Source organism: Pogona vitticeps, chromosome 5 (assembly GCF_051106095.1).
Source record: "Pogona vitticeps strain Pit_001003342236 chromosome 5, PviZW2.1, whole genome shotgun sequence".
Lineage (NCBI taxonomy): Eukaryota > Metazoa > Chordata > Lepidosauria > Squamata > Agamidae > Pogona > Pogona vitticeps.
The window spans coordinates 100,649,080-100,661,829 of NC_135787.1; the positions used below are offsets into that span (position 1 = coordinate 100,649,080).

At 40.5% G+C, this 12,750-nt stretch overlaps 1 protein-coding gene across 6 annotated transcripts in view; it reads left to right on the forward strand.

Annotated features, from left to right (window-relative positions):
* DUSP16 (dual specificity phosphatase 16) overlaps positions 1 to 12,750 on the forward strand; it is a 51,785-nt gene that overhangs the window by 17,602 nt on the left and 21,433 nt on the right. For 5 of the 6 annotated variants that reach the window (XM_078394147.1, XM_078394148.1, XM_020785770.3 and 2 more), the window contains 2 exons: positions 6,684 to 7,330; positions 10,423 to 10,561. In XM_078394147.1, coding sequence (XP_078250273.1) covers positions 7,100 to 7,330; positions 10,423 to 10,561 — 370 coding nt within the window. In that variant the 5' untranslated portion in view covers positions 6,684 to 7,099. Of the gene's footprint in view, positions 1 to 1,464; positions 1,483 to 6,683; positions 7,331 to 10,422; positions 10,562 to 12,750 lie in introns of those variants that run through there. The other variant, XM_073000912.2, reaches the window with a different exon arrangement.

Sequence of the window (12,750 nt, forward strand, 5' to 3'; positions counted from 1 at the left end):
CTTTCTTTCTACGTCTGCTGGATGAAGAGAGGGTTTTCTTGAAACCTTGCACAGATACTTGTGGGGTTCCCCACACACACACACCTTTGGTGCCTTTTTGGTTGGCCTATACTCAGTGAGTTGGAGTATCTTGAGTTGGAAGTTTGATTTCCTGATAGTGCCTCCTGAGCAAACTATACAGTCCCAAAGTGTCCCCAGAAGAAGGAAGTGACAAACAACGTTGTATCCTAGGTATAAAACCCAGGCAGGGATTGTGCCAACTCTTAATTGGCTTAATGACTCACAATCATGTTATTAATTTAAAAAGTATCACCTCAGTATTAATTTTGGAATTTTTTGTGTGCCAACATGGCTTATCCCCACTTCTGTTTCTTCTATATTTCCAGTTGTCTTGCATTCTCAACTATGTCTCCTAAGACCTCCTGTAGTTTATGATCCAGTCATCCATTGTATTGGTTGGAAGGAACTAAAAGGGTGGTGGTGGTTCTGTTCCTGTTCTTTCCTCTGAGCCTCAGGAATCCAATTTTAAAATTACCTTTTAGAAATTTGAAATATGTTTCCCATTATTTTAAAAAAATGAAAATAGGATATTGAAATATGCTAAATATATAATTTCAGATATACTTGCATTTAGAACTTGTTCATTGTCAATTATGCTAGCAATTACAATGGTAATTATTATTTTTGTGTAGTGGGCTAGTAGGATTACTAGTGTATTAAAAGAATGTGAGCCAGCTACAGCTGGCTGAGGGGAAGGAGCTAAGTGCCAGCGTGGGCAGGCCCCCTCAGCAACAGCAGAAGGGTTGTTGGCCTTGAAGGAAACACCTGAGGCAGGCGAGGGTGGAGGTCCTAAACCCACCCCCAGAGAAACAGCTGTAGCTGTAGGTGAGGAAGATATAGAGGCGAGTGAGCAAGGAGAAGAGGAACTGGACATTTCGAAGTCTGGGAGTGTCCATCCCCTTTGGAGAAAAAACAGTCTGCCAGGAGACGCTGAAAGGAGCTTCTAAGAGGCCTGCATCTCCAGAGGACGGCTGGCTTATCTGAAGGCAAGTTGAAAGCTGAAAGATAGCAGCTCCCAGGGTCAGCCGGTGCTGCACAGCCTCCTCTGCTTGCTGGATGCCGTGTTGGGGGACTCGGCTAGCAAAGACTGTTGAACAGCCTGGACCTTTCAGCCAAGACGAGCTGCCACAGAAGTGAAGTAGCTCCCTTGGAGCTGGGGGCTGGGATGGAATATTCTCTCAGCCCTGGAAGGACAGGAAGGATAGAAAGCTACCCATTCCATCCATGCTGCTTGGGGCTACAGGCCCCATCCTGCAAAGCACTACAGAGACACTTTCTTTTCTTTTCTTTTCCTGTATGCTGAGTCCAATAAAGCTTAACTGATCACCAGTACCTGCTGCCTCATCATGGATACAGAGGCTGGGGCCACTCACAAAGAAATCCTGATTGAAGTACTGTATAGTACAGAACAGCTCCTTCACTGTAAGTTGCTGAAAGCAAGCTTAGTGTTTCTGTAAAACTGCAAAGCCGAACGGAAAACAAAATCATAAAAGTGTAATAGATAATTTATACTCTGCTGTGGTACTGCATATTGCATTTGCAAACAGACAGGTAGAAACAAGCAGTTTAAACAAACATTGTTCAAAAGAAATACTAATTCCTCTCTTAAATTTTCTCAAGGTCTGATTTTTTTTTTAAAAAAAAAATGTGTACTGGATGTACCTTCCTGCTTTCAGGTTGGCTTAGTCACTTCCTCAGGTTTCTCAAAGAACTTACCTGTTTAATCACAGTTAGCCAAACACACAACAAAACATAAAACACAAACACCACTGTTAACAGTATGTAAAGTATAATCATTTGTGAGGTATCCTGGGTTTTCTAGTTGATAGGAAATAATTTCATGATTTGACAACAATTCTGCAACATGCAGCAAAGGGAACAAAAACTGAAGTGAAGCATATATTGTCTTCTATTGAATCTGATGTAATATCAGTGAATGTCTATAGGCATCAGTTAGTTTCTAATTAAGTACACAGTTGTTTCATTTGCTTCAGTTTTAGTGTTAAAATACAAAAGGGTTGAATAATTGTGGGTGGGAGATTCCACACAGCAATTCCTAAGTTTCCTATGTGGCACAGATATGAAAACAGTTTTCCACTCCCAAATCTAGAAGGTATGTTGCGAGGGTGGGGAGGCAGAGATCCCAGCTACTCTTTGGAATATTGTGCCCTCTTGTCCCTGCCAGGAAATGGATATCTTAACCCTTCCCCTTCTACCCTAAAAAGACAATGAGAGAGAGAGGGATTCCTGATTCTTTTTCTTCTTATAGAATATGGCTGGGGTGGGGCATTTTTCTAGAGGATGGAGGAGCGCTGTGAAGTTGCTGCTGATGTTACTGAGTACAATTTTGATGATGCAGGAAAATAGTAATTAAATAAGGATAATAGTAATTAAGTAATGGTGAGAGGGAGAAATCCGCTTCATGAATGTTTCAGAAATGGAACACCCAATATTCTAGATGTCCTCCTAGTTCTGAGGGAGTGTTGGAGTTTTTCTCCTTGTCAATAGGACAAGGAGCCTTTCCCTCTCTCAATCCCCACTTCAGCAGTGAATATCTGGACAGGGAAATCCCATTTTTAGGTGAATTTATGGTCATTTCCTGCATTTGAATCTAGCCTAGGCAGGATCCTTCAGCATAATCTGAAAGGGAAGGAAGCAACAGAGGATAAGAGAGGAAGTATGTAAGTATGAGGCATGGCTCCCTTTTCAAAGTACAGACAGTACTCATAAATTTTAAGCACAGGAGAGTTAAAGTGAAAGGCCTCCTGGGGTTCTCTTTCATGCCATTTTCTTAAGGTTATACAACTTACTCTTTATCAAATACTTGTTCTATATATGTAGTGTGTACTTGCATACTACTATACATCTTGTTCCTATTCTCAGTTGTAAGTGCAATTTATAACATTGACTTTTTAAAATTATTTGTGCTTGTTGAGAATGCCACACAGTATTCTTACCCTCTCATGCAGTGAGAATAATGACTTTGTGGTTCTTCCATCTTGCATGCCAAGACAAGCTGCAGGAGGATTTACTTCCCCACCTTTCACACAATTAAGAGTCATTTCTTGCAACAGGAAAATCATCTGTGATGTCATTACTGATTATCATTATTGCTGAATTCATGGAGCTGACTGATTTTTTTTAATTTCTAGAAGAAATTGGGAGAGTTTGGTGATTCTTTTCCATTTTTCACCTGCATTCTTGGAGGAACAGAACACTTTGAGGAGGGGCTTGCAAAAGATTAATCATTTCCTCTTTCTGGCATATTTTAATAATATCTTACATGAAATGTTATCTTAAAATGCTGTTTTGAAGTAGCCATGATGAGGGATTAACCCTTCCCCTTCAACTGTGCTCCACAAAAAATCTGCCCCCAAAATCTGTTTAATTCAGGAGGAAAGTCTGTTGACAGACTATCTTGTTCACAGCTTGCATGGGCCTGTTCTGAATAGGGCTTAAAATCATCAACAACTGAGGAAGTCCACCTGGAAGTGAACTGGGATTCATTCCAAGCACTGAAGTAGTTGTGTACATGGGCCAGCACATGGTTTCACTGGACTTTTGAGTTCCTCTCCTTCCAAAGTGTGAATGTTAACAATTCTACTAAGTCTTTGATAGGTCTTCAAAGAAAAGGGCAGGATTTATCAACAAGATACTCCTGAGATTCCCTGATTTTGCTTCCATAATCAATCTCCCAGGTAATACTTGCCTCAGAGGATTCATAGCCAAAAGATTTTAGTGTGTCAGAAGTGTACATCTGGGGGCTATTTTGCAATTTTATTTTATTTTATGCTGTTGTGGTTACTGTTTGTTTTGTTGGTGGTTAGGGCACTGTTGACCACTCCTGGAATTGCTTCACAAAGCCCTTGAGTGTAGGTGAAGGGAGATCTGTGTGTGTTTGTTTGTTCAATACATTACGTTCAATGCACAAACATGTTGCTTGATTAAACATGAGCTGGCTACTGGCACTAGTAGTACAGAAGTATCCGGAATGATGGAAGTCTGGATTTCCTTTTTATGTAGAGATTGAGTTTAGACTAGTGAACTCTGAATTTTTAAAAATAGTGTGGCTGCCACCGCCTTGAAAACAGGATTCAGTTTTAAATAAATAAAAGTTTGCTTATGGCATCTGCTGTTGGCAGAAGTTAGGAAAACTTTTATTTGCTAACAGTATTGGAAACTGAACAAATAGAGGGAAGTGATTGCACCTAAACATAATTAATTGCCTCAGTGTGCAGAAAGATTGAAGCTGAAGAAAAGAAAAGAAACAATGTGTGAGTGATGCTGTGAATTAGCAGCAGTGTGCCATCCTGTTTCTCATGACCTCAGACAGAGCAATGGAGGCTAGCAGCTCTAATAAATATTGAAAAAGGCTTTGATATTAAAATGAAATAACATGGTTTCTATACAGATACAGATTTAAGCACAAATAAAGGTAATTATAGAATGGTTCTGGTATTTTTGGAACTGCGAGGTGATAGTCCAAGACTAATGTTCAGAAATGTAATTCTAATGTAAAGGCTTTCAGACTTTGGCTGGTGTGCATGAATAGCATGTCACGTAGCCATACAATTCCTGTTTGAGATTAAACTTGGGGGATCATATTGTCGAATGCTTCCTGATTGTGGTATTCAGACTCCCAGTCCAGAGAACTGATTCTGCATTTGTCTGTTTGACGAAGACAAGTCATTGTGCAATGCAGAAAACTAGAATATGGACAACCCCTGACCATTCACAGAAGAAAATGGGGATGCTTCTGTGCATGGCTGTGTGAAACTGAATAGGGGCAAACTGGGAGCCCAGCAATGTGGCCTAATTGACAGTGGCGAGCCAATGTCATCCAAGGTCAAATAAATCACTAATATTTAAGTGCATCTAAAATAGCAATCAGATAATAAGTAAATATTATGTAATTCATGTGTGCACACTGTGTTGTGTTTAATGCCATTCAGAATTCTTAACAAGACAACATTTTAAAGTAAGTAGCAGGGTTTACATAATGGGTATGTTTGTGTGTCACCCATACAAATTAAAACGATGGTACCTCTCTTTTTAGAAATTAAAAAAAAAATCAGCCTCCCACGCTGTTGTAAACAAATGTCAGCTAGAAAACTTTTACAGTATTATGAGCAAATGACAATCAGAAGAGTGTCTTGTTTTTATATGCTTGTTTAGATGTTTCCAAATCATTTTAAAAAACTAACATCTTTTTTGAAAGTTTGCTAAATTACTCCCAACCTCCCTGCCCTTTTCTGCTTCTACTGGCCAGGTGAAAACTACAGTTCTTTATCTACATCAAAGCAGGCAGTCTGGTTGTCTCATAAATGGGTCAAATCTTCTGCTCATTGAAGCCAACAGAGCTGCTTCTATTAGGGTTTCAGGGTGGTAATTAGAGCTTAATGAATCTTTGAATGTGGTAGTTTAATCTGTCCTAGACAGCAGTGTATGAAATGTGAATGAAATCTCCCTCCATGATCTTTGGATTAGTCTCCATGTTTTGTTTATTTAAAGAGGATTATTTTGAAAGCTCTTTGCAGTATTCCTGATGCTTCTCTTACTGGTAAAATGTCCATCTTTATGATATTGCAGAGGAGAGGCTGGTCTACTGCAAAAAACTCTGGAGTGAGCAGGAAATCTTGGCCCCTTTTATGCATAGGGGCACATTGCCCTTTCCCTCAAAATCCTGTCAGTAGAGGTTGGGCCATCCGTTATTAAAGAGAGGTATATTTGCCTTGATTGCTAAGATGTCCAAATACAGCACACTACTACCCCTTAATAGGAATGAATGGCAAGCTTTATCCAATGTATGACAAAGCAAAGGAATTTGGGGGGGGGATGCCTTGGGGGCTGGACCTCAATCTTCTCCTTGGCCTAGGGACCCCTAGGAATATAGCCTGCCCATCTCTGTTTGGCCTCACTTGTTCATCTGCAGGGTTTATTCTGATTTCAGTTCCTTGGTTATACCAGAGTGTGATAGAGTTCTGGGAAATACCAGGTGGGGAGGTCTTCCAAGGATCTGAGGTAGTATAATAACTAGGCTGCGATGTAGGTTGGACCCAGCGGTAATGATTCTCGAAGTCACTCAGTGAGCAGTAACGTGACTGAGCAGGGATCTGAATCCACAGTTGCTGTGATCCATTTCCTAACTTCCAGCTGCTGTATTTTAGGGATGCTAAAAAGCGTCTGGCCTGTAAACTGGCCTAACTCTGGCAAGAGATACGTCATGATAACATATAAGGATTTGCTGATCAGGAAGGCTTAGTATCCCAAAAGTCAGTAGAATACATATCTCATTGTTTACGGTTTTTATTGAAGTTTGTCATTTTTCTCCCCACTTCCAAATTGCACCTTCTCCTTGACAACTACCAGTAATTTCTGTTGTTATTGTTTGAAGGTTCTTGGTTCTAGGTCCCCATCGAATATCTAATTTGCCTCTTATAGCAGGGAAATGGATGGAGTGAGGGAATTAATGATGTATTTATTCATAAGGGGGCACAATGCATAGCATGTGAAATCTGTATTGTGACAATATGGAGAATTAAAGGCAGGATGGGATTATAGTTTGCAAACTCTCATAGTCTGTCTTGTTTGTTTTTCATTTTCTTTCTTTCTGCCTCTTGCAGCCTCTTCCAATATCCCAACAGGCTCCTAGTCCGCTCTAAAGCTGGTGATGGGGGAACAAAGGTGAAGAATGATGTAATGGCAGGACCAGCCGAAAAGCATCTTTTGTTTGAGTTGTGAAATGGCTACTCTATAGCCCAGGATGAATTGGGTGTGAGGGGCTGCTTTGTAGAAAAAGTCCTGTACAACCAGCACACATTGACTGTGAAGCAGAGAAGGCATTCATCTCTGGAGGACCCTCTCAAGAGAAAAATGGGTCTAACTTTTTGCTTGCCAGTCACCACCAGTATGACCTCATACACTTTGAGTACAACGGAATGGTTAAGCCTTTAAGTGCAGAGCCATTACATCATCTTCTTCATCATTGCTGCAAATTGGAGAGGAAGGCAGTGGCTCAAGAAGGGCCTCTGTTGTTGTCATGGCTGAGGAGATGAATGGTACTCGGCTCATTGTCAGCGAACGGCTGGTGGCTTTGCTTGAAAGTGGCACAGAAAAATTGCTGCTGATTGACAGTCGCCCCTTTGTGGAATACAATACGTCGCACATCTTGGAGGCCATCAACATCAACTGCTCCAAGCTCATGAAGCGGAGGCTGCAGCAGGATAAAGTGTTGATCACTGAGCTCATTCAGCATTCTGCAAAGCACAAGGTAAAGTGTTGGGAGTTGCTGGCAGGAGCTCTCTTTTTTTTCAGACAGTGCCATGCTACACAGAGCAGAGATTTCGAGGTCATAAAAGATCAGCAGCCAAAGTACACATAAAACACTCCAGGCTCATTCATTATGATTAGTCACTGAACCAGGTGTACCTTTAGCTTTCTGAAGGAGATCTCTTGATCCCACTCTTAACCCTTGTTAGGGGTGTGTTTGCAACTGACTTTCATAAAGGTTATTGCTCACAGTTGTTTGCTTTTAATAATGAATATTCTGGGATGATATCATCGAAACATGAGAGTAGTTGAGGATAAGGAGGTAGTTTGATGTTTTGTTAGCTGGAAAAACTACAATACTTTGGCATGAATTGTTTCTTGTTTTCAGAAATAAAGTTATACTGCAAGTGATATAGAGCCAGTATGAGGTAGCAGTTAGGATGATTCTTTCTTAGTTTGTGTCAGAAGCACCACAGTGCAATTAATAAATATATCAGATAATTCCTCCACCACCCTTGTAACAGGCAACATCAAGAGCTTTTCAGGCAGTTACCATCCTGTCTTCCATGGTACATGATTAAGGGCATAAACTGACGTGGGTGTGAAGTTATCTGCTCTTCCCTGCACTTGCAGACAATTGTGTTGGCACAAACCCTCATTTTCTTTGGTTTGCCTTGGTTCTGCAAACTCAGCTCGATAGCCTAGTAAATGCCTTCCAAGTAACTCAGTTCTTTGCATGACTAGGGACTAGCTTTCCTGGTGTTCCATCCATTTTAAGAGGTGGGTAGTTCTTCCTTTCCACTGTGACTTGGGAGTTCTGGATTCTAGTCCTCACTCAGTCTTGAAACTTTCTGGATGACCTTTTAACTGTAGCTAACACTGATGGAAGAAGTTGGTACCAGATAGAGTACATGTTCTTGCAGCCCAGTTGCAGTTTTCTCAGCTGTGGTTAAGAAATCAGGAGTATTTCGTGTGTACTAGTTCTAGATGCGTTACTTCACTAGTTGTATCATCAAACATACTTACCAACAAATGACAGAAGACAGGCATTACAATTGTGGCTGTCATTTAAAAAAAAACAACACCCTTTAATTGCAAATATGGTATTTTTGACTTTTAATTTTGCAAAAATGAACAACACTTTATAATTATGCCTTTTTCATTTATAACGTGCAGATACTATAAATAGATAGCTACTATCTTTAAAGAAGTGGGACGTGGTGGCACTGTGGGTTAAACCCCAAAGCCTTTGGGCTGCAAGGTCGAAATATCAGCAGTTCGAATCCACGTGACGGAGTGAGCTCTCGTCGCTTGTCCCAGTTCCTGCCAACCTAGCAGTTTGAAAGCAGTAAAGTAGGTAATGGCGTTCCGTGTCTAGTCACATTGGCCACATGACCACGGAAACTGTCTATGGACAAACGCTGGCTCTACGGCTTGGAAATGGGGATGAGTACTGCCCCTAGAGTCAGACATGACTGGAGAATTTGTCAGGGGGAACTTTTACTTTTACTTATCTTTAAAGATACATTCTGTATGTTTGGAACTCTAAAATTAGAATATTTGACAGTGTTTTTAAAAACTCTTCTGAACAACAACATATACATTTTACTTTTACCTTTGGACCATTGGCTGCTGTGAGTTGAATCTGTCTGACCGACTCTTGCACTCTTTCTGCTATTCCAGTAAATTCCTAAATCACACCATTTTATTGATTCAGTTTGCTTTCCTCATTTCTTACGTAGATTTTGCTATGCATCTGCTGTTTAAATAAATGTATATCTGTGCAAAATTAAAAACCAGGACTAAGATCTAAGAGGGTTGCAAACCTCAGTCAGTTTTGTGGACAGTGGTTTAAAGTTGCAGACTACAGACTTACCTTGGGGTGAACGTTATTTAAAACAGTGAGATTTACTTCTAAATAAATGTGTGTGGGATTGCCCTGTAAATGAGGGCTTTTGAAGGCCTTCAGTAGCTTCTATAGTTTAAAGGTTAGCTTCTGTCCCATCCCCCCCAAAGAGCCATATAAATGCTAGGCAAAAAGCATCACAATGCTCTGTGATTCAGAAATCTGAAGAAAATGATGTACTTTTTCTTTTTTGCAGTGTTATTGTATCTTCAAATGCAAGTGTACAAATACCAAAGGCGGAAAGAGAGGATAAAACCAATAATCCACAACAGTAATTTTGCCATGTTGATACAACAAAATAACAGAGGAAAACTTGCATTTTTAGACTTGCATTTTTGGTCAGTGGCCAGAATAGGAGTTCTAGTCCAAAAAAGGTTTTAGACTATCTCTGGTCCAGACAGAAGGCTTCTAGCATTACCAGTAAAAAGGTGTTGCTATTCTTTATTTCCTTCCTTAATACATGGGGGGTAGTAAGAAAATAAGGGGGAAGGAAGTTGATCACATGTGGAAGTTGCTATCTGCTACCTAACACCCCCCCCCCAATAACATTTCATGTTCGAGGAAGAGGTTGCTGCAAAATAAAAGCCTTGTTTGGAAGTGACGCGGTATGAAAAAGATGATGATACATAAGAATGTTGGAAATAAACAAGGAACTACACAGAGCTATCTTGCCTATTCTTTCAGAGAGAGCAAACAGTGATGGTTTTGATTAATCCAGAATGCTGCCAGGATGAGCCTGCAGGGCAGGAGAGGAGAGGAGAGAAGAGAAGAGAAGAGAAGAGAAGAGAAGAGAAGAGAGGAGAAGCATTCTGACCCCTCCCTCTCCCCCAATCCATTTGAAACCAGTTGCTGGGATCTAATTTTCACCAGCTCCAGTTGGTATGACTGGTTTGATCAACAGCTGATTTCAAGACAGGTCTGGGTGCTTAGAGGGCAGGGGATGCTACAAACGTATAGCTTTTCCCCAGCAAGTCCTCTGAGCCAGCACGAGTATTGCACGTTTCTCCTTGTGAATATGTCTGCGGTCCGGTGTCCCCATCCATTACCAATAGGTTCACTATCAGAGGGGGACGCTGGAAAAATCCCACAGCTCTTGGAAAACCCTCCAAGGGCACAGAGTGTTGCAACCTTACCCTGAAAAAATGTGTCACTGTGTCTTATATTCTCTCCCCAATTATTTGTTCCAGGTTGAAATTGACAGCAAACAAGATGTGGTGGTTTACGATCAGAGCTCAAAAAACGTTACCTCTGTCTCCCCTGATTCTTTTCTAAATGTCCTGCTGGGAAAACTGGAGAAGAATTTCAGCTCTGTTTACCTGCTTGCAGGTAGGGTCCTTGGAAACCTTTGGAATGTGATCCTTTCACATATTTAAATACCCATATATTGTGTATAAGACAAAAAAGAAAAAAAAGATAAGCAAAATTAGGTTGATCAAAAGCTATTTCACCTGCACATGTTGCTCTTTCTTTTCCAAATCAAAGGAAGTACATAAGTTAACATAAGGAAAATCTTGTATCTAAATCTCCTGAATTTTACTCCATCATGTAGCCTGAAAATGTACTCAGAGTCAGCACTGAAAAAGTTGGGGAGTTCTTATGGAGGAGTTGCATTAATAATTTAGAATTTTCCTATTTGGTGTGATTCCTACCTTGGGTGTGATTTCTAATATACCTTCTCTATGATTATCAAAACTCTGGGAGGAGAAATGGGAAAGCTGGAACAATAATTATGTTAAAAATGCAAATCTGTGAGCAGAAAACTAAATATGCTTAGCATATATTCAAAAATGGTGCTCCCTCAAGTGCAGGTATCTGTTTGCCTCCACTTCACATGATCTTTTTTCACCTACATATCTTATATTTAGCATGTTTTTTTCTGATTGGCCATGGAAAAGTAAACACAGGCTTAATTTGCAAGTCTGATTGATAAGACATGCATTTCTAAAAGATTATTATTATTTTTGAGATCCTATTTTGAGGTGGAAATGTGTTAATTGCAGAGAATATTATGCCCCTTAATGTCTAGTTTGACCCACTGGCAGAAGGAGATGTTGCCATAGTAGAACATCCAGTCCTGAGAGGAGGCCAGTTTCCCCATGACCCAGTGAGCGCACAGTATTAAAGGAAGTATTAAGGAAGCTGACACTGATGTTAACGATTGTTGTATAGACAATTTAGACTTTATACAAAGAAAAGTTGAATTCTTCAAGCAGCGCGTATGGAAGTGTAAATGTGGGTGTCTGATATATTGAGATGTCATCATAATCTTAGGACTTCAGAGCTGGAAGGGACCCTATGGATCAATGAGTCCAGCAGGCACAGCGAGGAATTGACCTCCCAGCCTCTAACTCACTGAGCTATCAAGAAGTTAACTCTTTTTTTTTCTAGTTTATTCTATTTGTTATGTTAGGCATCCTTCAGTCTCGAAATACTATGGTAACATGCTCTGTATGCTTGGAACAGCGTCTAGTGTGGCTGAGGAGGCCGATTCGAGAGTGGCAATCCCTTCCACACTGAAGACATATTATTTCAATTCATACCCCGTTTTTATACAGGTTTCTCAAGATCGTTAAAAACAGTAAAAAATATTTCACAATATAAATGGGAGGAGCATGTCAGATGGACTGAAGCTGTCAAAATGATAGAAATAAGAACACTGGTGTGTGGTGTAATGGGTAGTCTGTTAGACTAGGACTCAGTCAAACTGGGTTCAAGTCCCTGCTCAGCCATCAAAATTCATGAGGGTGGGGTAAAACTGGTAAATCCACTCCTTAAATATCTTACTTACCTTGAAAACCCTGTTAGGGTGACAGTAAATCACTTCCAACTTGATGATACATAACATGAATAAAACTGTTGACGAAACATCCTGAGCAGTAAAGGAGGAAGGGTAGAGCCTGACCAGAATAAAACTTGTTGCTTTGCAGGAACAGAATATCATGGAGAATCTAAATGAGCCTCCACAGAGAGCAGTTTCCATAGCTGAGGCATAGTCTTTCTTCAGTTCGTGGTGACGAGGAACAAGGAGTTGCATATGGCATTAAAAGCCCACCCAAATCCTAGAAATATTATTTTGCATTAAGGGCTAGACACTTGGTGTGTTGAGTAGGGGAGGCTGCTACTGAAAGCTGAAATCTTCAGGAAGCTGTATCTAGTGCCACATCCTATATGATTCTGTGCTGAAATATAAGTGTACAAAGTGCAGTGCCTTGCCAGCTCCTTAGGCCAGTTGGTGTCTTGGAAAAGGTCAGATCTTGCTGTTGGAATACTCATTGTTATTCTTTTTTGAATGAACATGCATTGACCTCGTAAGTCTGGCTCATCCTCCTTTCCCATGGCTTCCTTAACTAAGCAAAGGAGCCCAGTGTTCAATGTTGTGGAAATGGGACCTGTGAAAATGTGGCTGCTGGGAGGAAAGATAAGAGAGAAAAATAACCGCAGCTACCTTTGAACTTGTCGATTGAGTTAGTGGCTGAACTCCTTTTTTGAAATATTGGGTGAGCCATTAAAGGAAA